The following is a 27,370-nucleotide window of genomic DNA, read 5'->3' on the forward strand; positions in this document are numbered from 1 at the left end:
CCTCCTCCAGAAAAATTTTAAGAATAATGGTTCAAAATGGCGAGTTTTACGGCTTTCTGGGGGATATTTGATTGACCTTGAAACTATTCTACAAGTAATACTGATCCAAATAAGTAAAATGGATTAAACTTAAAAACTTCTCTGAGCTCCGGGGGGGGGGGGGGGGGGGGGGAGGGGGTTTATCTCCCAAAACCCCCCCTTGCTATGCCACTGCATAGCCAGAACTTAGCTTCAGGTGATGCTTTTGTGGTATGCAGGTTGCCTATTTTGATTTGTTGTCGATTCACATACAAAAACCATGCATTTAATTAAAAAACTATTATTGTCATTTGTACGATGTTAAATTAAATTGCCATCTTTCATTTTTACCTAAGGGACAGTCTGCAATCTGCCCCAAGGTACGCCAGTTAGTCTAATCTCCTTTGCTGCTGGAGAGATAGTGGTGATAAGTGCGATGTCTGTTTCTCCCTCTGATTCTTTCTGTGTATTTATTACTAAATTTTTTCCTATTAGAGAGGAGATTGTGGCATGTTTTATTTTTCTTCAACATGATTTGTGGGCACATAATGCACAGTGTCCGGCAATATCTGGTGGAAATGTTTTATAACCATGAGAATAAAATAAAATGGTAAACTTCCACACAATTTTATTTACAAAGTACCGACCCGGTTTCGATGATGACCTTGACAATGACACTACGTGTCGAAACCGGGTCTGTACCTTGTAAATAAAATTGTGTGGAAGTTTACTATTTTATTTTATTCTCATTGTGGGCACATTATGAAATGTAACTAGATCAAAGAATTGAGTGTCAGAAGATAGATGACTTTGAGCTAGCAGTCTCCTCAGCAGATGTTTTGGGGGTTGTCACCACAAATGAAAAACTTTCAGAGGGCTGAAGACCCTCATTCATGGCTACGTGCCTAAAATTATAGTTATTTTTAACCCAGGTGTAATTAAAACCTATGGTTGCTAGAAAATTACCGTCTGACTTAGAATGCATAGTTGCTTTCCTTATCCATACATCCTGTACACAATAGGGTAGTTTCCTTCATAAAAGAAAATGAAAGGAATTGATTGCGATTCGTTACCCACCATTAGTGTATTCATAATATACAAATTATTTGGATTTTGAAATTCCAGTTTAGTTGAATGTTAATGGTCAATTTTATCCTCATTTGAAAAAGGCCAGATTGGCACCCATGTGATGCCACTCCACATGACGTTACAGGTTAAATAAAATTGCCTATTAACCCTTTCACTGATGTTCAATCCAGTGGCGGATACAGAAAAAACTCAAGGGGGGGGCGCAACATATCTTGAGTTGTCTTTACTTTTATCGTAATAAAAGATCACAGTCAAGTCACAGCCAAAGTATAAGAAAATTATTAGAAGAAGTGATTATAAACATATAAAAGACAATGCCATCTTATGATATAAAAAAGTTACAATTGTGGTTTTGCAATGTTCGGCAATACGGGCGGACCCGCAAGGGGGGGGCGCGCGCCCCCTGCGCCCCCCATCTGTATCCGCCACTGGTTCAATCTCTGAAAACCTTCTCCTCACATGCAGCGAAAAGGTTAAAATGCGTTTCGTTGGCCATGGAGCAGGTACTTCCAGGATGGGCATGGTACACCCTCCGTAAGGTTGCTAATCCAGAAACCTTTCCTCGACGAGCTCACCTTTGCTGGCCCGTCTCTTTGACCCTCCGAGCAGGGGGCCTCCATCCCGAAAAGTGACCTCTCTGACTGCAATTTGAAAGTCAATCCAATAATTAAAAAATGATTGTTTGCATCGCACTCCTGCCAATCAAGCAATCAAGTATGTCTTTGAACTGTGTTTCTGCGATGAAAAATTGGAATTTTTTTAACTTTGCTGAAAACGTGGCTGCGGGTCACCGGAAATTAGCCATTTTAGCAATTAACAAAATCGTTATTTCTCATCGCAGAAACACGGTTCAAAGGCGTACTTGATTGCCTGATTGGCAGAAGTGCGATCATTTTTCAAAAATCATTATTTGATGATCACAATGATTGATAGATTTTCAAAATACAGTGAGAGCTGTCACTTTTCACTTTTGGGCAGCGAGGGTGAGCTCGTCGAGTAAAGGGTCCCGGATCAGGAACCCTTCGAAGTGCTTCGGTGAAAGTGCATGGCAGGTAGGAAGAAAAAGTACATTCACAGCAGTGAAAGGGTTAAAATTGCCTATGGTCGGAAAGTTTCCTTCATTTGATATGGTATTAATAATCCTTTTTTAAGCCAAGCGCTATCTGCTAGCTGGTTACTCTGCTACCTGCTAGCAGCCTGTATCATATCGGTGCTCATAGCCTCGCACGAAGGTGGCCTCACATGGTTGCAGCTGGAACCAGAATGACATCAAACGGGCTTTTCCCAGCATTCATAATTAGCCATCGCATTTTCGCACGCCTGAAAATTTTCTCTTATCATTTGATCGCAAAAAATAGATATCGTCATTTAAAAATCTAAAAGCATAAACTATGTACTAGAGGAGTAATAATCTTTCAATTTAGGCAATTTTAAAAAATTGGTAACCACCCTATTCAACACTATAAGATTCGAGGAGAAATTTAGAACCAGTTTAAATGTCTTCATGCACGTGCACAAAAAAGCACAGGCAACTCTTCCTGCAAATGTTTATAAAAGCGATTTAAAGTTACGGTAGCTTCTTTTTAAAATATCTAAGACTAGATGTCTAGAGTATATCTATTCTATGAAAGTATGGGTACTTCTTAGCCTCAAAAATATGTACTGGAATTGTAGATACTGAAAGTAATTTAACAAAACCATTATTTAACCCTTATAGTGCCAGTGGGCCGATCCATCGGGCCGGGAGGTATCTGCAAAGAGTTCCTTAGGTTTTTTTACACTCAGGCCTTTCATTTTTTGTGTTTCATGTAGCTTTGGTAACTATTTTAGTATCTGCCATGCTTTAACATACCCGTAAGTTTTGGGAGCAAATAAAAAAAATAGTTTCTGAAAATGCATATTAGGCTCTATGCAAATTTTTAAGCGCAGACCTACATATTCGCCGAAAAAGCCCTCAAATTCTTCAGCATACCTGGCAAAAATGGGCTGGCAATAAATAGATTAAAGAAATGATGCATATTTCAATCAACCAGAGACATTAGTGATGGAGGGTCAGATATCGATAATTTAAAGTAATTTAATATTATTGAATTTACTTGTTAATTAATTGTTACCTGACTCAGCCAAATTTCCATCAATAAACAATTCCAATTCAATGGAGTGAGAGGTATCTGCAATTGAGTCTCTTTTTTTAATATAGCGATCGAATCGCTTGTTAATGTTGGTATAAGGAGTCAATTAAATTAACATATTCACGGAAATAAATAAATAATATCCTTTAAACGAAATGAAAACCAACAGTTAAAAAATAAATAAAAGTAAATGTAACTTATAACTTCATTATTTCAATTTATAATTATGTCCTTGCACGCCAGCTCTTTTAAAAACAGAGCGTGTATCGTGCTGCCATCTCCCGGTTGAAAAAGTCTTTACTTCATGAAAGAGCAAAAGCGTGTTAGAAAGGGGAGATATCACGGAACAGGTGTAGTAGGTGCTGGGGTCCTGGCGTTTACGGTGGTGTGTGGAAAGCGAGACGGATTAGAGCCTTTTACTGGTATTTATGCGTTTACGCAGTTCCCCATCTGTAGCAAACCCAGGAAGCCCTTCTGCAGAAGACTAGAAAGTTGTAGTTGCAGTATCTGTATGTGACGTCAGAGAACAGTGGAGTTGGCCATTTTCCTGTGAATCAATTTTGATTGTTGTCAAGTGAAACAGATCTTTGTTTAGTGTAAATCTTACTAATGGCCCTGCAGCCGACAAGCAGTGCTCTCAGAGCACTAGCTCTAGAATACAAAAGCCTCCAAGAGGAGCCTGTTGAGGGCTTCCGTGTCAAACTTGTTAATGACGACAACCTCTTCGAATGGGAAGTTGCAATTTTTGGACCTCCTGATACTCTATACCAAGGTGGCTATTTCAAGGTATGTATAGTTTTTGTTACCATCAGTGAAGCTATTTTTTAATATTTTGCTTTTGTTGGGTCAGCTTGTCAATCTTTGTATTGAGTTACTCTATGGCTGTTGGGGGCGGCTACTTCAAACTTCTGTTATATTTCATCAGAAGAACAATGACGAGGCGAAGTGTGATTCGTTGAATTATTTTTACCTTTCTAGTTGGCTACTGTGATTTATTATTAATGAGTTATAACCTTTGTCTAAATACTTGTATTCTGTGATGAATCCGCTTGAATTTGGTGAAAGAGGTACATTTTCACCCGGTCTCCCTTGTGGCTTGCGCACTGTAATTACTGTTATGTTCATTGATCCACGAGTGCGATAGTGATTAGGACGAATCATTTTTGTAACCACCCACAGAATATGAATTATAATGATAATTTTCTTGTTTTTTATTGGACATGAATCTTATTCCAACTTTTACCTCATCTTCTTCGTGTAGTTGTTTGTTTTTACGATGGCCGAGGTCTGGGTGCTTATTTTATGAGTCTGATGCTGAGAAGCGTTCATCGTAGAATCCATGGGTAGAAAGCGTCGTCAGATTTTAAATACTTTGCTGTTTCGACAGCATGAACTTTCGAATTTTGGTTTATTATCATGCATTACGTTTTACGAGTATCTTACATTACTGACCTGTCACTGGTATGGTCCATTATCTTCCTAATCCAATGTTTTGAGAATTACTTGTATGAAGTACTCACCAGGTATGTTCATGATAGTTGAAACGATAATAATATCATCCCTATTCGTGTAAAGAACCGAGGAAGATGTTTCAATGGCGTATGAAATGTATTTATCACTTTATCCTACGAAAATTTTCCTGGTTAGGAATTCCTGCATATTCTGTTAGTCTTTTCCGATGTGAAGTTGAGCATTCACCCCGAGTACTTCATTAATTTACTTTTTTGGTAATTTATATCCGAGCTTCATATCATTCGATTATGAACGCATTATTCAATGGATATTCTGCATTAGGAGTCATCATTGCATTTACTCCTTACGTGATATTTGTCCCGTGACGAAGTCCCGTACCATCTAGTTTTTTTCGTTGATGTTTTTGAGCTGTAATGAGGATTAAATGACTTCATAGCGTTTAGTTATGCTTACTTCTGAAAAATTGTCTCAAGTCGCTACTCGGCGATGTATGACAAGAATGCTCGAGTAAGTTTTATTATTAAGCTTGACTAACTTCGGGAATTATTTTCCGTGCTTTATTGTTGTCAAATAATTTTCAGTCTAACATTGAAATTCACCCAACGTTCAATGGTCGTAATTTGTTATTTGTTGATAGTTTCGCAGTGTTTGTTTCCCATTAGCTATTTGCCTTATCGCCTTTTTCTCTTACATTAACGCATTGTTCATTGTTTATTACTTGGGTGTGCAGTGAGTATTAATTTGACTGTTAGAATTTTATTGTATTCCAGAATTTTAGTTTTTTGCTACTGTTTATATTTGTAAGTATTTTTGTTTACGGTGGTAAAGAGCTGCCATGTCACCTTGCGCAGAGTCATGATTTGTTTTATCATTATTATTCCTTAGTAGTGTATGAAAGGGAATTCCTTCATCGCCTGTATTGGCAAGCGGATTATTGATCACATCCTTTTAGTGTGCTAATTAATTCTGTTACGACAAATAAAAAACTTCAGCATAATCATCAAGGCTTCCATTACAGTTATTAATTGAAAGCGTAGATGGTGTTAAGCCATGCCTATGTCGCAGGAACCATGTTTTTGGAATACCTATAGGAATGAAGTTTGCTCCGTACCAAGCAATGTCAAGAATACCGTGTTAGTTATAATGCTAATGTAATTTTTACCATTTTTATTGGTTGGTATTTCATCAACATTAGAAGCAACCTGTCACTTTGGTGCTGGTAATCCGGATCCTCTTATCAATGCATTGCGTCCGAAAATAGTCAAGAACTTGACGTATCTTTTGCATTTCCTATTCCGTGATCTAGGAAAAGTGGTGTTAAGTGTGTTGGAAGACTTAAACGAAAAAAATGAATTTGGTTCTATGGTTAACATTGTGTCGTAGTCATTCCCTGTTTTTTTTTAGTTTGGAAAAAGTGTTCCTTTGCATCCTGTGTTGTGGTGCACCTGTCTTAATCATTGATGCAGCGAATGCGATTATATTGTCGACTTGTTTTTTAATACCCTTGAAATGAGGTCAAGGACGCTCACGTATCAACGATTTTGGACATTTTTGGATAGTATATAGATGAGGTCGGAAAAAAACGAGTGGACAATCGCGTCTGTTCGCTTATTATTTGTATATCTGCCATATCCTTCCATGATAAACGAGGAAACAGCCATTTCCTCATGTGAGGTTTTTAATTAATGAATCAGCTGTAATATAGGTTAAAGAAAATAATAGTGTACTGCTTTCATTGATTATTATTTGGTTGGGTAAAGTGTAGTAGAGGAAAATAAATTCCAATTCTTATTGATCATCGAGTAAATTTGATAGCTTCGTAGGTATATAGCGCTGAGTGCCCTGGTGGTGACTTGAATGCTTTGGAAGAGTCGGTATTTACCTCCATTATTTTATTTTCCGTACAAGAAACTTTCCTCACATAACGAAAATATGGGAATAAATATTCTCATGCATAATATTCGCTTAAATTATAAATAAGCCTATTTTTATTATATAAAGTGGTTGAGTAGATACCGATGAAAACTGTTCCGGTTATCATCCATTCGCCTCTTGAAATTGTTTTAAAACTTATCTTTGGCAGGTAAAAGTCTGTTGAAAAATGTATATGGTTGATAATATCAACTTTGGATGAGGTACAAGGGGGACTATATCACGAAGTTATTTTGTCGTCTCTGTTAAAACAAAAGACTTGCTCTACGTTAATAATGTTAAGTATTTCAGCGTCCCACAACCGCAGGAATAATTCTGGTGTCTTTTTCCTCCTTCGTCTATATTGTGATGAATAAGCCTGTGAAAATTTTAGATTGACATCCTTAAGAATTGACGAAATAAGGTGTAGAGGAAGTGCTGTTAACCTGATAGAAGTTATTTATTTATTTAAAAAGGCATTGTAAATACACCAGTGGTCAGGTGGCAAGTTCTTGGTAGCTAAAATTTAAAAACTGTACTGTGATTATTAGTCAAAAAGAAAAAATATGAAAATACACCCAGCGAGAAGCGCAAAACCACAAAAAATAATAAAAATTTAAAAGAAAATCACAATAGAATCGAAATAGAAAAGCCCAAGTCGTGTAGCAAAAGAGTCAAGTCACTGTAATAAGGGGCTACCCTTATCTTTCAATTTGCGACGGAATTAAGTCTTTTGAGGTCCTTATTAAATTTAGCTTTTGCTCTCTGGTTAGGATTTAAGGGTTCCTCGGTAGTGAGTTCCATGCCCTAATTCCCCTACTAATGAATGAAACTTCATTTTTACGATAGTTTTAATATTTATTTTTCTGTACGTGTATTGTTATAAAAATTTGAAAGTAAATCCTCAGCCATAGGATTTCTTTTCCTCGTTCTGAATGGCAGCGAACTGGGTCAGGCACCGTGTCTTTTCGTTCCCATCGTCCTCACAGCTGGCAATCCAGCGAGTTCTTGCCTTCAGCGCCTCAACTACCGACCCCCCAATGCACCATCGGCTCCCGCAATGGAACACCCTCTGGCTCTAGTCCAAGCTGCCCCCCCAACGCGACGCGCCCGGGTGATGCTTACGTTGCTGGGTCCTTATGGAGCACTCGTTTTTTCCATGTTATTACCTATTATTATTATTATTATTATTATTACTAAACTGTTACAAGTAGGCCTTAGGTAACCAAGTGGTAACATGAAAATACAAGCATACGATGAAAGCAATTGAAAACATTATAAAAAACACTTGAAATCTACTTCTTTAACCGATTTTATAAAAATACGTAACTACGTAACTTTATCGGGAAGGTCCCAAACAATTTTGTTGGTAGGTCGCTCCTGTACCGTATGGTCCTGTTCAACAAGAACTACTTTTCATTTGTCCTCTGTGATCGGCACCTTATCTTGAACTGGTGATTATTTTTTCCCCTCAAAGCTTGGCTTTATAATGTCCTTCTCAAATCCATCCTCACTCACTATTTTGTACATTCCACATAGCCTGCTCCTGTTCCTTTTCTCCTGTAAACTCTCCTATCCCAGTACTCTGACCATGTCTGTAACGCTCTCTGTTTTTGTGTGTTTTCCCAACACATACCTACCAGCTTTTCTCTGCACCTTCCCCAGGTTCGTCACCTATCTTTTATTGTATGGTTTGCTTATTATGCGTGGCACGCACTTACGCTAAAATGAAGGTTTTGTTGAAGTAACTAGTAAATATTCTTAACACTGGCTTGTAGGTGGGGATTCTAAATTTCAGAGGAAATACTTATCTAAAGGAGTCGGAAGCGATGCTATTAAACGATCCTTACCAGGAAATTGGCTATTTTCATGAAATTATAAATATTTTAGAATGAAATATTATCTCCCATTGTCATTCAATATTCCCGCTGTTATTCGATATCATGATTATATTATTGGGTTTAGAATATTTCTTGAAACTACCATTCTAGTGAGGAGAAAATTTAAGTAAAAAATATTTGTCTCCGTTTTAAGTCGGGCTGCTGTTTCGCAAAATTTATTTGTTCGTCTTCAGGGTTTGAGAATTATTAAAATGTACAATCAGATAGCTTAAACTGTTTGAACCCTTCACTAATATCAAAATTTAAGTAAAATAATTTATTTTAAATATAAAATATGATGCGAAGAGATAATTTAGCGTACATAAGCTGACCTTACAGTGATATTGGCTGCTCTGAAAATATATTCTATGTAGGTTTCTGCTCGTAGCAAATAGTCCTCATTCCATCCTTAAACCCTGATCTCTTCCTATCCATTCCATGCTTACCCTTACCTCTTACAGGGTTTTGCGCATTTCTTTATTAGTGTTTTATCTAAACGAACTCAATAAAAAAACTTATGTCGTACCTCATGTTTGTGTAAAGCCTTCCAAATATTCATAGTGAAGTGTTATATCTGCCCAAATTGTTTGGGAATAGGGATCGCCTACTACTCTTCCTAGGATTATTATTTTCCGTGTGTCGTGGGTAGAGTCCTTAAAGGTCTAGTACACTGTTTGAGCGTAAATTTAGCCGTAGTAATCACGGTGGCAAAGCTATGCCAAGGGTGACTAACCCTTAACTTCATGGGTGAAAGCCCTGAGGCACCCTTTACTCGGAATACTGGTTGCTTTAGACGAGTGAGTGTGAAGCCTTGAGGTGTGTGTAAATAACATATTCACAGTTGGGGTCTTTTTCCTGCCTCGCCTGGCTCGCAGGTACTCTAATTCCATATGTTCCTCACCTGCTCTCGAGGCAGTGTGGCCGTTGACGCAAGCCTTGTGCGTATTCACAGCTGGCTGTTAGGAATTCCCACGCGCATGCGCAGTTACTACCCTAGGAAGCTGAAGGGGGGTAGGAATATGTATATCAATCAGTTGGAGCCCCTCCTTCGCCCCAGCCAACGCGCGGTATAATTATATATTTTATGTCTTTCCAAGAAAATATATTGTTTTCTCCTTGAAACACCTACCTTGTTTTTGTTGGTGTCACTTTTTTATTTGCGATATTTGTAAGACAAAATAGTATTTTTTTACGAAATGTGCTAGTAGTCTTTAAGTGGAAAATTGAAGTGTAGTTTTTTCTCATTTTAAATTTCCCATATCCAAGTACAGTTATTCGCAGTATTCCTAGTAATGGCCCTTAGTTATTTTGTAGGCAATTGTACGGCGTGTAATGCTATACTACTGTACGCCATGGACCCTCGTCATTTACATTTTAAGGATTTTCTTCCAGAGGTGATATAAATGTTATTTTCATGAAATTTTCAGTGTGTTTACGATTGTAGTTTTGAGTCTTCGTAAAAAATGGGATTTGTATGTTATTTTTTTAATGTTTAGCGTGAAAGGATACATAAACGCGATGTACTTTAAGCGATGCTAACCAAAAATTCTCAATGGGTATGGAAGATATTGGATTATGCTGTGGAATAACAGGGAATTTTAGGACTTTGGGCTGCAATCCAGCTAATTCAAGGGACGATTTTTTCGGATATTGCTTGCATGTACTATATATTTATACCTTGATGAATTAATCATGTTTTTTGTTGATGATTTTGCGAAAACTTGTTAAGACTTCTTTCAAAAGTACGAATTAATTGTAGTGAACACGATGGTAGTGTATGAATATCCAAAGTATTTTTTGTTTAAAAATATTAGTCGTCGTAGTGTCGTCAATTTAGTTGTTTTTTCACGTTTTTCGTATTGTTGTGTATAACCTCTGCCCAGTACCTTTTCTTTTTTTGTATTTGTCAGTGTTTTCTCTTTCCTAGACTTCTTGCTCTATTGTCTAATCAAGCCGAGCGCATCGTCACCTTTGACCTAGTTTCCTCGCCTGCATAAATCGACCCGGCAAGGATTCGAAGGCCATGGCTGGAATGAGACAAGGATGTTGGCACCTTGATCTTATCTCATCTCGTCAGTGGTAGAGGGGTATTCTTTTTCAAGGTTGTGGTGGACAGAAGAAAAATGTTGCCTTCTGTGGTCATGCAGTGTTTCTTGGTCTCGCGTTAAAGACCTTGCTAGGAGTGCTTGCTGCCGCTGGCGATATCCATTCGGCTTTCTTAGGCCTTTGTTGAATTTTATTTTTTATACCTTATAAAGGTGTTGCAGGAGCAATCTAAGTACTTGTCGTGGCTCTAATGTCTATATTGCAAACGCATCTGATATTTTTTTGGGTTTGATTTAAGTTTATCTTTCATTTTATTCTTAGCATAGATGGTCGAGAGACTGGAGCTAAGGATTCAAGAGAAACGAAGTTTTCCTTCGAAATTCGGAGGTGGTGTGTTGTTATGGTATTCCTTTTGAATGAATCTTACCTTATGATTATCCTGGATTGCTCGGATATGCGGGGCGCAACTGTGCGATTTCGACAATTTATGTAATGCGTTTTAAAGCTATTTTATACATCAGGAAAGATTTTCAAGGAAGTTTCAGCAAGTATTATTTGGTTGAACGGAAAGAAAGGTGCTTTTTATGGTTCATTTTTGTGCATAGAGTAATGAATAGGTACTTCGATTGAGCTCAAATCAACCGGATATACGTGCTTGTGTAGTGTTATGCTGAAAAAGGAGCGAGGAAAAATCATGAAAATGTTATGCCCTTGAAAAGGAAGAAAAATATCTTTTCAGTATTCCTAACGATAGCAGTGGTATTATCTATATAATACGCTAATACTGTCATTCCTAATAATCTGATGAAAGGATTATTACTAAAGGCATAATATGAAAGTTTTTATTTCACCAGGTTAAGAAATAGCATTTAAAATGAATTATGAATATCTATAAGCCACTTGTATAAGCATATCAGACATCCGATGCATTATCGCTGAAAGGTATTGCATACCACAAGGAGCCGTGGAAAGTAATGAAATATGTCCCTCCAAATAGCGACCTCAATCCGCCCTTGTAGGTGGCAGCACATATAGTGGCCAACTGGAGAATCATATTTTGTATAAGTATTACTACAGAATTCAACCAATTGAGGTCGGTTTGCATTAAGTTTTTACGTGAAAACTCAGACATTCTCCCTTCTCTTCCTATACGTCCCTCTTTAATCCACAGTACGGCCTAATCCCTTTTATTCCATCTAAAAATCCCATTCTCTTTCTTCCCATCCATCGCTTAAGTAATATTTTCGGTACGTAACTAGTATGGCCTTCACGCTCATTGCTCGCTGCATTACAACCTGTGTCTATCGTATCCCATGTTGAAGCTGCCTCTTCTCACCCTTCGTGACCAAGACGTCGTTCTTTCGCCTATCTGTCGACCTCTATTCATCTCCAAACCCACATTTAACCCTCCTAGGGCCGCAGTTGCTGAACAAGTGGATGCAGCAACTAAATTCTGAAGTAATAAATCCTGTATGAATATATGATCCTTATATTCTGTATGAATTAATAAATTACGAGAGTAATTTAAAATACAGCATGCTGATGTGTCAAAAATGACATCATAGTAATTTTAAATTTTGCCGTTGGCTTCTCTCTACAGTGCCACTCCAAGGAGGTGGCACCAAGAATGTTAATATAGTATCATAGAGCAGGGGTCTCCAAAATACGGCCCGCGCACTCGTTTCAAGTAGCGCGCGATTCTCGCTCGTTTAACTCTGTGAGACGCCGCTAGGAGCATTGCAGCGCTGTACTGCACGTCAAAGTCGCCTTCAACTGTTCGTAAATAAGAAATACGCCACCGGATACTTCAGAAGACGTTGGTATCGAATACTTCAGTCCTTGGCGAATTTGCTATCCGGCCCGCGGGGCGATTCGGAACTTGGAATGTGGCCCTCGTGGCCTAGTAAATTGGTGACCCCTGTCATAGAGGAAAATAGTCGCAACATTTGAGTGGCCACCCACTGAATGACCCCCTCGGCTTCTTGATAGAACCGTGTCCGTGCAGAATCGGAGTGCGCCCAACCCGTTTCGCCAATTCCGTTTGGAATGGCCCTTTTGGCGAAAGGTCTGCCTAGCATACCAATACGCCGCTTCTCCGGACGTTTCTCGGCCGGCCCGATTTAGCTTACGCTGTCCGCGATGCTCTTTGCCAGCATCCATTGTGCCTCCCTCCCTTGGGCGGCCTCTCTTCACTCAGGTGCGCCTCCGTCATCTCGCGTGTCAGCCACCCACCCCCCTCGCTGGAGCACTTTCCCTGCCGCGTGCCTTCGCCCTCTTTCCCACCCCCTTCCCATTCTTCTTTGGAAGCAGGTCAAGTGTACCCGTTTTAGTTCCTCGGCCGCTTCCCATCTTTTATATTTCCCTCGTCTTAAATACTCTTTTTGTCGTTGTCGGTATGGTGAGAGTGCACTGATAGCACTTATCTCGCGTAATGACGCTCTCAAGTGCTGCTGATAGCGTTTCAACTTCTCCTCAGTTCTCTCTTTTGATGCCTCTAAGGTGGACACTGCTTTATAGATGCTTAAGAGGATGAAGACTGTTGCACGCAGTGCTTTAACCCGGAGGTTGATTTGGATATGCAAGGGTAGAGATCGCCCAGGACTAAGCCACAGAATCTACACGTTTTTAGGATAGTGGGCCGATTCCTTATATTTTTGATGTTGCCGTATGTTGAGAGTGCAATGCGTGCACCTGCCTCGAGTAATGACTCTCTTTAAGTGCTGCTAATAGTGGTTTAACTTCTACTCCTTCCCTTCCTTAGATGCCTTTGAGGTGGATGTTCCTTAGTAGATGCCTAAGAGGTTGAAGACTATTGCTCTAAGTGCTTTCACCTGGATGTCGGTGGGGATAGGTGAGGGCAGAGCTCACTCTGGACTACTCCACGAGAGCTTTATCTTCTCTGAGTAGGAAACCAGTTCCTTTCCCCCGGTGATCTCTTATAGCAATGATACTGGCTGTGAATTTTAAAAGGCTTCACCAGGATTTGAATCCGGAATACCTCGATCATTAGCCAAATCTATTATTTTTACCCATTATTTACTATTATCTATTTTACCCCTACCTATTAACTTGTTTACGAGGCCATCACACTCCAAGGGGACGATTTCTGAAGTGTCAGTTTTTTTCATATCAGGATTTCTTTTTCATTGTTACTGTTTTTTACGGATCTTTATTCAGCAAAAACCGTTTAACTTCTTTTTTTTATGTTTTGTTGAACCCACTTATTCTACCCACTCACGTGTTAGTTATAGAAAATACTCTCTCTTAGTTATTTTACCGCACATGATCTCGTCATCCTTTGTCAACTTGTGCTATATTAATTTTTATACTGTGCTTTATACGTTCATAGTACAGATAAACGGTGAATTATATACGTTAAGGGAAAATTAAAAGTATATAGATCACCAAGTTGTTTCCAACAAAAAATCGGTCTTTTTATAAATTGATGACCGTGAACAAGACGATTTCATTCCACTTTGATATCATATCATTTATTACTCATCGCAAGGATTGCTCAATATCAATCAAAATAATGTCAACATCGAGGCTATTTCATTCCTCTCTCAAGAATACGGATTGTAATATTTCTTATTCTTGAGGCAATTTGGTACATTTGAGTTCTTGCATTATTTTTTTATATTTGACTAGCATGCCATCCGGCGTTGCTCGAGAAAGATAGTACCCAGAGAAATGGGAAACTTGGAATTCATGGTCACATAGCAGAATTTTTAGTCACGCTGAATAGCAAACAATGGAAAAAACGATTTAAGTATTACGCGCACTGAGTCAACTTCTACCCCTCTCCACAACATTGATCGCTATGTTTCTCGTACGTTTGTTGACCAATAACGTCTTATGAACTCATACCCCAGGAAAAAGGTTTGTACCGACAGATAGGCAAGTGTAGTATCCTTTGAGTTACGTTTTCCCATTGATTGTGTGAAGAGGTGTACGTACCCGGCAGGGTGTCCAACAACAGAAGTTGTAGTAGGGAGTAAACGACGCGAAGGACGCAACCAAAAGTAGTACTATAGGGTTAGAGAGCATGAGATCCACCTATTTACTAACTTTGGTTTCAATCCGTGCATCCATATAATAACGCCTAGCGTACAGACAAACAGACGTTCTCTTTGATATTTATAATTTCCCCTACCACTGGCGTACTTAGGGAGTTGGCTGAGCCCAAAATCTTCCAACACGAGGACTGCATATTTCATCGCCCTCAAGCACTGACGCCAATTGGATCTTAACCTTAGAATTTTGTTTTGGAACGTTTCCCTTTGCCGTCCTTCAATTTTTTTCCCGACGCGTCCTTGTCTATAGCCGCCGTGTTGATATTTCGCATTTTCTTAGGTCAGGCAGTCAAACGAGGAAGCGTGAACCGAGAAAACGCTTATGGTTTCAAGGGCAATACTGCAATATTTCACCGTCCAGCCGGCGTAAATTCCGAAGTCCCGGCTGCATTACATGTTCGCGCAGATAACACTGACGTCGTTTTAAGAACCTGCCTTACGGAATTCCTCCGTACTCCAAAACGTGACCTCTCCTCGTGATCATGAGTTCAAATTCCAACTGAGAAGTAGTCTACCGATTAAGGTAGTTTTCCATGGAGTACTAAAGAAGTAATCTGGGAGCCTCCCCTTCCTTCCAGCACTGCCTTCTTCAATTCACTGTAAGGCATACTAATTGAGGTTGCGAAAACATTACGACTGGTTTGGCAACGGTAAATCTCCGAGTGAGAAAAAAAGTTTGAATTCACGGAGAATTGCTTTAAGCAGTTGGGTGCATTGTATGCAGTACTAATGTGGGAATTATGCATTTCCATAATCATTGTACAAAATACAGTTCTATGGTCCAGGTTTTTTGAGAAATTTCTTCCTGAATAGAAATCTTAACAGCCACCATTGTTTTGTAGAGTTACATTACAGCATTAGTTACGTTGCAGTTACGGAATGACGTTACAAATTTAGAATAGATTGAGTGTGAGAAAGACGCCATCGATGTGTATTCGTATGGAATAAAACCATCCATATCATTACTTGAATTTATACCATCTTCAATTTTTTGTGCTTATTTCGTTTCTGTTAGTTGAACAGGACCTGGACCCTAGCCTATCTTGGTGTTTTGAGCCGTGCGTCACGCCTATCACATACAAATGCAAAAAAGGCGAATTTGCCCTGGTAAAGGGCAAAAAAGTGACATGTTAAACTATTGAGGTCAATTTAAATGAAAGTGAAAGTGTCTTGTACAAAGGAACGGAGGATCAATGGGAAGATTTAGCAGATTTATAATTCAGATAGCTCTGCAGGTTACATTTCAATTAGTAGCTCCCGTATCTAAATATAGCGAAAGTGTAAACTTAAAAATATTAGAATTCCTTTGACCTTATCTTATTTATATTTATGATGTATTTCTTGCTTGACACTAGCAACATTATGTTGAAATGTTCATGTTATTCACCGGAAGTTATAGGCAACACACTCCTCGCTCTGCCAGGTATTATTCCTAATGGTTCGTTTGGACACCGATGGGTTTGAGACTAGCTCTATGTCTACTAATCCCAGCTCTGCCCCATGTTACCACATCCAATGGCTGAAATGGAAAAGTTTACTCTGGAATATAGGTCATGTGATTTATATAATAATAGGGCGTTTTCAATTTTAAGTGAAAGTGTCACACGCCAAAAAACAGAGCATTTTCTTGAGTACATTATATTCTGAACATCGTACTCTATACACCCGGAAAATTTCAAGGTAATAGCTAAATGTTTTGGACGAGTGAAACGCCGCTGTAATCGATAGGTCGTGATGCAGCACGTGGAAGCCGGCCGTCAAGTTCACCGAGGGGCACTTGGGAATAAAAACCGCAGTCCGCGACGACTTGCAGGCGCGCGAATCGCGGTCACCGCGTCGCAAGGCCATAAGGGCTCGCCTTCGCCCCCCACCACCCACAACTTCCTCACATCATCGCCTTACATGGTAGCAACCTTGTCTCTTTCATCTCCTTCCCTTCCGATTTCCGCCGCTCGTTCACCTTCCGGGTGTCCTGTGGTGGTCCTTTGCTTTCTCTTTTCCGCCCTCCCCTTTCAGCTCTCTTCCACGAGGTCAAAGGTTTCTACGAAGTCGATATTTTAGTCCTTTCAGCCTCTAGTTCTCGGCTTACCTCTACGTTGCTGTATGAGGAAAAGCAGAGGAAGAAGTGGCATTGGCTGATATCTATCCAACATAAAATCATATTTATTATATCTTATTATATCGCATAATAATTATTTACTGTGCATCATCTTATCATCTAACATTTTGAACTAAGTTTCCTCAGATTTCGTGTTATTATGTCTTCTACCGTAACGTAGTGGAATTCTACTTGAGGAAAGTGAAACATTTGCGTCGTAATTCACAATGTTTTTATTTTACCAACCCATATTTTGATTTCTAAATTCATTCGTATTGACCTTAATGATCCATATAGGTTTTTAGAGAAACCTTAGTGTCTATATCGTTTTAGAAAGAACTCACCTATTCCATTTTTTGTCGATTTTGCTAGATTTGAAAATCGTAGAGACCCGTACATTTCCGTTTTTCGATCCGTCGCGTGAATCTCGAGGTATTCCCGACGAAAAATCGTCGGCCTTAAAAACCTCTTGCAAATAATTTTTTGACGTCACGAACCCATATCGAGAAGATAATAGTATCTCAGAATCTCCTCGGCCATGAGCATGGGTCCTTCGTGATCAATTGTTGTTAACATAGTTTTGAGCTCTTCCTTCCTTCAATGAAATTTTTTCCCAGAACTCAACGTCACCAACTCATGGAAAGTATGGAGGCAACTTTCGCGTTTTCATATTGTAATTTTTACAGGGAATGACTGAATGAAGAAGAATTTTTTGTAGGGATAAATTAATTTCCCTTACATATCTCGAATTGTTTTAGTGAATTGCAATGTCGGTTCTGAGTGAACGACCGCACAATATCTGGTACCATGAGTCTCCGTATAATTGCCATAGGTAATCAGGAACCATTGATAGCGCAGTGGTCTGCGCTGTGTACCGGGAGTCAAATTCGATTCACGCTTCAGCAGAATATTTTCTCGTGGCAATTTATGTAAATGTCACCGCCGTTCGCGCGGCAGGATCGACATATTACACATGACCCCATAACATTTCAGAGAAATGGCAATAAATTAAAATAATAAACTACAATATTTTGTAATACCAAGCAATATATTATGTTTGAATTCAGTATCACTTGCCTTAATTGTTGGTAAGTAATCTAGTAAAAGTAATCGGATTAATTGTAACGAATCCTTTTGCTGTAAATTGTACTTGTTAAGATTACTTTTTACGAAATGCCATTTTAATTTTTAATTTACTCCTTACGGTGACAGAGGAGTCGTTACTTTTGTTGTAATCGTTACTTGCTCGTCATCGACGATTACTTTACTGATTCCACTGATTTTCATTGGCCGAGGGATAACTTCTAGCCCTTGAATACCATCATTTGCTTTTCTACGTTCAGCCTGTCTTATGTTGTAGTTTACTTTCGATAATACAAACTATGAAACTCCTTTGTTGTTATGGCAGTTAAATTGTATGTGTCGCGAGGGTCGCGAGTGAAATTGCAACTTAAGCGATTTCTATGCCTCAATTATTCCATATTTTTACTGCACTATTCGATAGTTGCCAGGTGGTCTCTACAGTGGACATTCTTATAAGAAGTAGGTAGTTTTAATTGTAACTGTTATTTTACTGATTTTAAATCAGTAATTTGTACCTGTGATTGATTACCTTTTTACGAAGTAACTGTAATCGTGCCCAGTTATTTTTTCTCAATACCTTTACCTACACTGCTAACCTTAATACTGTCTTAGGTGTTAGTGGTTGCATGGATGAATTAGTTTTTGTCATTTCTTTAAAGCTCCCCCGAAGTCTAAGCTTTGATTACTTGAACAAATGAAATAGATATCTTTAGGAGCGTCACGAAGAACATCATCTCAGAGCCCCACTATTTCCAGTTCCGACAGAAGCGATAAATTAAGAGAGATATTTTGCTGAGCGGGTAGGTATGGGAATTCGTTTTTCCCCCGAACCTTCGATAAATGCATGTCGTAATTATATTTGAGAATTTGCTTTTTATGTGTAGACGTTTGGTGTCCTAACACCCCATGCCTCACCCTTTTATGCGGCTTGCGGGGTAGTTAGTAGATGTAGATGAAGTCAGTGCTCTTTAGTGACTTTCGGTCTTTACTTTGTAGTCGATTTGCAAACGTCCAAGCGTAAAAGTCGGTGTTAATTGCGTGTAATTATGTTCCTCCTCGTCCCCTCTCGCCATGTTCCTGCCCTTCTTGTTCTCGGTCTCTCCGAACATGTTTCCGGCTCGATGAGTGGCCAAGAGTGCGGAGTCATTCACTCCAAGCGTGACTCCGACATCCGCCGCCGTTTTCAGAGGAAGTCGCCCTCCTTTGTCGCTACCTCGCAAGAGATTATAGCCTCCCACCTGGCCTTTCACGAATGCTACTGATACATTATGTACCCTCTCTCCAACGCACGGATTCCATCCGTTTCCAAAGCCCTCATCTGCATTTAGGGTTTCTACTCGTGTTGGCATCTTCGCGTGTTGCTATGGTATGGTATTTAGAGGAGGCGATCGACACCTCAGGTCCGGCCTCGGTGGTGGTGGGGTAAAGGCCTCGCCTGGCAATACGTAGGTCGTGGGTTCGAATCCCGCCTGGGTAGGTGATCCGTAACCAGGGCATGGATGTTTGTGTTGTGCTTTGTTAATGTTGAAAACCCGTTATAAAGGCCGCAATGTGCTGTTTACGGGGAATTGGGAAATAATAAAGTAGTGCCATAAGAGAACTGCAAAAAAGAAACAGTGGAGAGGACCTTGGCGTCGGTATTAGCCTACTCTTAAGGAACGAGGCACGGAAATGCGCAGGTTAGAACTGCATTCATTTTTCTTTATGGAGTGGAATTGCACGGATGCACAAACGAAATTAGAACGGACAATTTTACCATCTCAGTATCACGCATTCTCGCATGTGTTCTAGCAATTCTTCGCTTTACATGACGCAACTTTGACTGCGCCTTCTTTTACACGTCAGATTGTGCCAGTCAGTGCACCGTGTAATACAGCCTTTAACGAAGTGAGCCAAAGAGACCACATCTTTACGTTCCATACGACGGACGGAGTGTTGTAGTTGAAGTGCCCTCCAAGAAGGACACAATAGAGAACGGAGAAACGGCCTCTGAAAAATATCCACTGCCCACCACCGCCAAGAGTTGAACCTGGTCCAGCAGGGTAGGATGCCAGAACGTTAGCCACCACACCACCCCTGTGTTGCTACGTTTTCCTTGGAATCGGATAGGGGAATACGAATGGTACATGTCCCTCTAATAAATAAATAAATAAATCTACATCTACATCTACATAATACCCTGCGAGCCACCTCTAGGGTGTTTGGCAGGGGGTGATCGATCACCAGCATGCAGCATGCAATTGGACTCCCACATACACAACACACCGTCCAAAAAACGGCCCGTATACTAACAAACTATACTACTATATGCTGTTAGAAATAATAATTGAATTAAGAAACATGTATTAATTTTTACATAGGTTAGTAGGCCACACTACAAGTCATGCAATCTATGTACGAGTTCTATTGCTGCCGTTATAATCTCTTATTGATCGTGGAAAAAATGACATTCGGAATCTGTCTGTTCTGCAATCTATCTCTCTTATTTTATTTATATGATCTGATCTTCCGTAGTATATTGGCGTCCGTAAGATATGGTTAACTTCGTCAGAAAAGACACTGCTCTTGAATTTATCTAAAAGGTTTAGTCTATTTTTCAATCTACGATCTGACAGAGATTGCCATCCGTTTTCCCAATTTTATTAATAGTGACAACGTTGCTATCCCTAAATGTCTTATTTTCTGCAGTCTATGTCTCTGATTTTCTTCTCTTGATCACGTCTAAAACAGAAGGAAACGAAATCATAGGATATTTTTCACGTCGCACAGTGGGCGGAAATAAAAAAAAACCTTGACAAAACCATAAATTTTCACTATTTTTTTGGGAAGCAATAATGGAACAGTCTGATAATATAATGACGGAGGATTCAGAAACTATGCCTATTTAAATATTTGGTTCATCCACAAATTCACCAGACGCCGTTAAAAAAGAGGAAAAATAATAAAAATTTCAATTCGGAATTTTCGCAATAATCGACTTTTTCTTTCGCTCATGAGTCGATAAGCTTGTTTTCTAAAAATTTCAAAGCAATTGTTTTTGAAATAATGAACATTTCCTGATAATTATACGGAAATCATATTAATTGTTATAAATTTTACATATCGTAGTAATGAAACATTTAAAGTTGACCAATTTCTGACTATTTTTTCATAAAGTGGAAAAAATCTTTATAAGGGCGACGAGATGCGATCGAAAAATGTATTTGACAAGAAAAACCTGAACATTTACTATATGTGATCAGTTGTTACGGCAAAAAAGGCAGCGTTTCCAGTATGTTACACGAGTTAAGATGGGAATCTTTACAGGAGCGTAGATCGAAGTATAGGCTTAACTTACTTAGGAAATTCGATGAAGATATTTTCTCAGACGACGTGAATCATATCCATGGTTTACCGTCCTACTGTTGTAGGCGTGATCATGAGAATAAAACAAAAGAAATAGACTGCAAAACAGAGAGATCCAAAATGTCACTCCTCCCTCGTACTATCAAGGACAGCAACGCTGTCTCAATTGATAAGATCAATGGATAAGATCAATGGCATCGCTCGCTAGGATGACCCATTGCATGCCTCCTTCCATAGTTCCAACCCTGCGTGTATTCGCTCCAGGAACCACCAACCACTAGCAAGTTTCTTTTATAAATAAGCACGTATATCTTTCTAGAGTGCGTAATATTTCGATGACCGTGCGGTGTGCATGTGGCGGTCTCTTGCATGCTGCATGTTGGTGATTTGTCACCCCCTGCCAAAAACCCTGGAGGTGGCTAACAGGGTATTATGTCGATGTATATGTTTCAGAGGAAAAATCTTGATCCAAATAAACAAATAGGTATTAATAAATATGTTCTCATTTTATCGGAAGTTTTCCGATACTGAATGAACAACTACGTGGGTTTAGTATTTTATCCCAATGTCAAAGTGGCCAGTCATATGATTATATATTAGTGTCGAAGCTAACTCCACCGTGGTGTTACAGTGAAAATTCTTCACTGACCGTCATCCTCGAACTAAGAGCAGTTGCTCATTGCATGAAATGAATCGCCCTTCTCGATTGGTTGTTTCAAAAATGTTTTTGTTCCGTTTTCTCAATGTTTGGATACTGTACATGGTTTTAGTGACCATGTGTTGTCATTTATAATTTTTAGGTGTAATTGAAGACTCTCGGCATACTAAAGTGTGTGTTTTAGGTCTTTTGAGATGCAGTTAGGTCTTATGATATGATGTGGCATGTGTTGCATTATAGTTTGTGTATGTGTCCACATTATAGTTTATGCATAATTTAACCAATATTTCTCGCTTTGGAAGTCTTTGATCTAAGGACGAATATTATTCGTCTTAATACTGTTTAATACATTTCTGGGGATTGATCTCGCCGATTAAATTTCTCCTATATACGTATATCCTTCTCATTGGTTGCAAATAAATGGTTATTTCATATTTTCCAATAATATTTGACGCTAAAAATATCAGCTCCTTTCTAATTCTCTTGGTCTTCGGTGATTGTTATTGGGAGATATGGCTCCGAATATCAATCGACTTTTCACTTCAATTCTTTTATTCATCTCTCCTGCTGACTCACCTCAACCCTGGGATCGGCTATGCGTCACGCCTGACGGTATTCCGAGATTGTGACGGGGTCCCCGTTTGCGTCATGTTCTTCGCTCCACCAAAACGATTCGCGGAATACGTAATTACTCGTCTGGGAAAATGTTCGAATCATTTCAACGCCAGGGTTCCATTTTTTTCTGTTGAGTGAAACCGAGGTTTCAGATTTTTAGAGTATAGTCTTTTTTTATCTTTGTGAAACAAGTTCTTTTTTATACTTAGTTTTTTCCATTTTTATCACGTCGTCATAAAAGCTAAAATTATGTATATTTTTCCGTCTTAATTTTTAGCATTTAATTAATGCTTTTTGGAATGAGGTCACTGCAAATATTGAAAAATTTCTTGCCAGCGTTTTGAACTTTTATTTGAGCATTCTGTGGGGTATAATTTTGTTATAATTGAAAAACATTAATTTCCAAAGGAACTGGTTTATATTAATACTAGAACTGTTGAGAATTCCGGATGACTTAACTTTGTATAATTGACTGATGTTTTAGGCCGATAACCTCTTGAAATTCAATTTATCTTTGATGCTGTGTTATTTTTTTTGGCCGTGTTGTTTTGTGCTGAGATTCTATGTGAATATTATGAGATAACTTAACCCCATCTGCGCTGTGATATATTCTCCGCAAAAACCGAACAACAACCGGAAATCGTTATCTTTGGTTTATCTAGTCCACGTGCACGTGGCTTGAGAGAAAATTCATTTTAGTTTGTATAAATATAGTTATATATTTAGTTGTATAAATGGAGTGTTTCCCTTTACTTATTTATTATTTCTCGAATTATTTTGATTTTAATTTTTTAAATGGGATATTATAGCGTTAGCTTTACTGAGTTAAAAACATGTCTCAATAGATGCTTTTTACCTCTCAGGGTTGTGTAGAAATCTAATCTAATTTTTTCCTTCTCGTTAATTGTTATTTGTGATTCATCTAGACGACACATTCGCGGTTTGAAGGATATTTATTTTCGTTTCCTCATAGTGTTGTATAAATGGAGTGTTTCTCTCTAATTCCTCCTGTTTACATGAGCTGATACTCGCATTATTTTTATCGCATGTTTTTCTGCGTTAATAGCTCATGCCTCAGTCGATTCTTTCTTAGAAATTGAATATTGTTCTAAAAGGGTTTTATCTACATTCAAAACTGACCTTAACAGTGTAATTGGCTTTAATTCAGTTAAATATAGGTGTCTGTTCAAGGGATTTAAAATATGCTTGTCATTAAGCAGAAATCTTCATCGTTACTGGCTCATTTGATCCAAAGATTGGCTTGACGCAGCTGTCCACTCTATTCTTCTGTCAGATAATCTTTTCGCACCCTCGTGTTTCATCTCTATCACGTCTTTCTTTACCTGTTCCTTGTATTTTATCCAAGATCTTCCTCTATGTTCCTCGACGATTGTCTTCATCAAGGTAACATGCTTCAAGATATGTCTGATAAAATTATTCCTAATTTTCTTAGGTTTCTTGAAGCTTCTCATCTCTTCTACCCTTCGTAGGATTTTCTCATCGTTCTCTCATTCAATCCCTTTTATTTTCATCATTCATTTGTTGCACCACGTTTGGAATGGCTTCACCCTCGATTTCTCCTAAGCTTTCACTGTTCATACCTCACTTCCGTAGAGAAGCTGACTCCATATATGAGTTATGATGAATTGTTCTCTAATTTCTTTTCTAAAATTTTCTGCAGTAAGTATATCCTTCTTTTTGAGGAGTACTCCCTTTTCTGGATTATTCTACAGTGAATTTCTTTCTTATTTCTTAGATCACTGGTTATTCTGCTCCCCAAAATCCAGGATTCAATCACGTCTCCCTGTATTATTTTCCCTAAATCAAAGTTAGTCCTGACTTCCTCCCATATTTTGCACACTTATATTTAAGCTTTCTTCGTACTGATTTACGTTATTGGTTACCATGAGGAAAATCTGCGTGAAATGGCTCTTAATTGGTTCCAGGGGCGACTCAAAGCGCCTGCGTGGAGCTGCGTGGGACAAAAATAGTCCATCGCTTCTTCCTCGTATCTCCTTCGTTCCCGTTTCGTGTCTTTAAATGTAGGGCAAGATGTGCGAATTCAGTAGTTTTGTGGAAATCATTGTCAAGAGTTGCAGTGCCATTTTTATCCCTTGATTGTCAAGTTTTTGTCACTCTAAACTAAAAAATATTAAAGAACAGTACTTAGCTTGCCCGAGGAAAAGTTGATTTCATGTATAATTTTAATATTTTTTTATAATTTTAATTTTTTTTCATATTTGGCACGCTTCCACTGAAGTTTTAGCAACTTGTCCTTTGGCATAATATTGCTAAAAGCATTCTGTGCCGTTACTGTGGTCGGCATTAATAAACTTGATTGGGAAGGAACCTGTTAATTTAGTTTTGTGTGGTTCATAAATCAATTGTTCCGGAATTTATCGTTTAATAGCCAATCATACTTATTTTGTTCCTCTGTTTAGCTTCTCATTTTTTGACATCACATCAAGTGTGTTACCCATCACACTTACTTCTTGAGGCACGGAAGTTGTAGTAGAGAGATCAAGCTTTTTAAGTATTATCTTTATTGCCACGCCACCAAAAACATCACAATTTGGCCTTTTTCATCGGATTTTTCATAGCGTTTAACAATCATACGTACGCGAACATCCATGCCCTGGATAGGGACAACCTACCCAGGCGGGATTCGAACCCACGACCCTTGGTTTGGCAGGCGAGTTCTATACCCCACCGCCACTGAGGGCTATAATGCATCTGCAATCCCTTAAAATGCTAACCATGACAATGACAAGATTAAATTACTGATGCGTTATTTTTTTCACCTGAGCTTGGCTATAGGAGGGAGAACTTTTTTCTCTAACTTAGGGCATTTAAATTAGATTTTCGCCAATGTTTTCAGAATTTGCGACGTAGTTACTGCGTCTATGCTTTTTTAATTTATTATTCTCTGAATTCTTAATTATAATTTTCGATGGTACGTAGCCAAGTAATGCAAATATTGTGTGAATGAATTGTACGATTTACTTGGTGGCAGCATCCATGTATCTCGACATTATCGGCTGTAGGTTATCTCGAGGTAGATTTCAGGCGTTGAGTATAGAAGGTGAGTCCTCGCGTTATCTCGCTAACCGTTCTGAAGCAGCACGATGTGGATAGTGCTCGTGATATAGGGGAGACCGATTAGCGCTGATTTCACGCTGGCGTGTTATTTATTATTCGAAATGATGCCTTCTATACTCTGGCATGACTGTAAAGAACCTGGAAGATAATGAACTGCTGGTAAGACCATATTTAGAGTTACGAGCTCGTATGTATGGTGGTGGTGTAAAAATATTAATTGATACGGAGGGAATATAAATTCTAACATGCTACAGGCCCTTGGTTTGATTAAGCCTGCTCATGTTTTGTTGGTCATATTTGATGAGGCTATGATCTCTTCACATTCGATAATCTTGTGGACTATGATTAACGTCTGACGTAGCCACAGCGGGATATTAGGTTCATTCAATGTTTCAAGTTATCTTGCCAGAGTGAAATAAGTCCCTACTGACGAATAATCATCTCCGGTGGGCAATTTTAGGGTTTTGATACTGCTCTTTTCTCAGCTATCCTGTTAGTTAGCCTTTTCGCTCTGTTGTTCATCTGTTACGCGGTCTTTGAGGGGTTAAGGAGAAGACAGACTGTTTGGATTGAGCGAGTACTGTGTGGAGAGGTTATTAATTTCCTCGTTAGAGGGGAGAATATTAAGTGAACCTGGGAGTATAGCAAAGATTATAGATTTTACAGGTGGAATAAAAGGGAGTAGGAACTACTGTGAATTGAAGGTGGGGCAGTCCAATCTGGGAGCGATGACAGGCTGGGGTAGTTGGCAAAATTTTCCCGTGTAAACCTACCTTAGTCGGTAGAGTTTTTTAAAAATAATAATCAATTGCCTTTTCCATTTACGATTTCGTCTGAATACCTCCTTTCCGTATCTTACCATTCATTTTATCTTTTAAGATTCTCTTCCTCCTCAAGGTCTCATCATAGGAACTCAATCAAGAGGCGGACAAAACGTGGGGTAAAAGCTGCATTATAAGGGGCCCCGGAGGATTTATAATCATCAATTAATCTTCATTAACCGAGGGAATCGTTTGCTTGAGATATTCCCGCCCTCCGATTAGCTAACAGCTGTTATTATCCGCAATTCGTGTTTCAGCTCTCCGTTGTACTCTACCCAGGGGTGATTTAGTAATATCGTCCGTTCTGGCACATCGGCAGCCGTATTGAATAAATTTTCTTGAATACCGTTGGAATGGTGGTGCGAGGAATCCCCTCTGAATTCGTTAAAACGGTTATGGTATTTTAAATGGTAAAGGGTAATTCCTTCAGGAGTCACGAAAAAAGTGGACCGCTTCTCTTTCTTCCGGCGAAAGAAATAAAAATCCGTTCGTGGAGTGGAGTCAGGGGTGGCCTAGTGCGCGCGGGAGGCAATCCCCGCCGGGGCTCGCGGCCCTGCGAGGGCCCGGGGCCTGTACCTGTACAATGCCTTTGTCCAGACTGTCCCTTGCTTTCGAGTATCTTTGGAGCGAGTTTTCTTAAAATTCAGCATACAAACTTCCGGGTTGCATAGCTCTTTGTCTTAAGAAAATTTAAAGAAATTTTATTCTTTTGAATACTGTTAGCTTGTGAAATAGACAAATATAATTGTGAAAATGTTTATTTAGCCGTCAAAAAAACTGGGATCACTGTTACTTCAAATTGTAAATCTAGATATTTAGTTTGAAACTTTTCAGCAATCTAGCAAATGTTTTCTTTCACTTTTTAAGGAGAGATTTTGCTTTTTAATGTCTATTCAATCGGTCCATCGTCCGCCGTGGCCTAAGGATGACCAATTCGCCCCTGGATAGAGTACTTTGGAGAGCAGAACGACGAATTGCAGATGATAACAGTTGTTGACTAATTGAAGGGCGGGAATATTCTGAGCAAAC

At 39.0% G+C, this 27,370-nt stretch overlaps 1 protein-coding gene across 1 annotated transcript in view; it reads left to right on the top strand.

Moving 5' to 3' along the window:
* The first annotated feature begins 3,556 nt into the window (after positions 1-3,556).
* LOC124169068 (ubiquitin-conjugating enzyme E2 R2) overlaps positions 3,557-27,370 on the top strand; it is a 102,914-nt gene continuing 79,100 nt past the window's right edge. The window contains exon 1 of the mRNA XM_046547541.1: positions 3,557-4,025. Coding sequence (XP_046403497.1) covers positions 3,849-4,025 — 177 coding nt within the window. The 5' untranslated portion in view covers positions 3,557-3,848. The remainder of the gene's footprint in view (positions 4,026-27,370) is intronic.

This window comes from Ischnura elegans, chromosome 12, assembly GCF_921293095.1.
Source record: "Ischnura elegans chromosome 12, ioIscEleg1.1, whole genome shotgun sequence".
NCBI classification, from domain to species: Eukaryota; Metazoa; Arthropoda; class Insecta; order Odonata; family Coenagrionidae; genus Ischnura; species Ischnura elegans.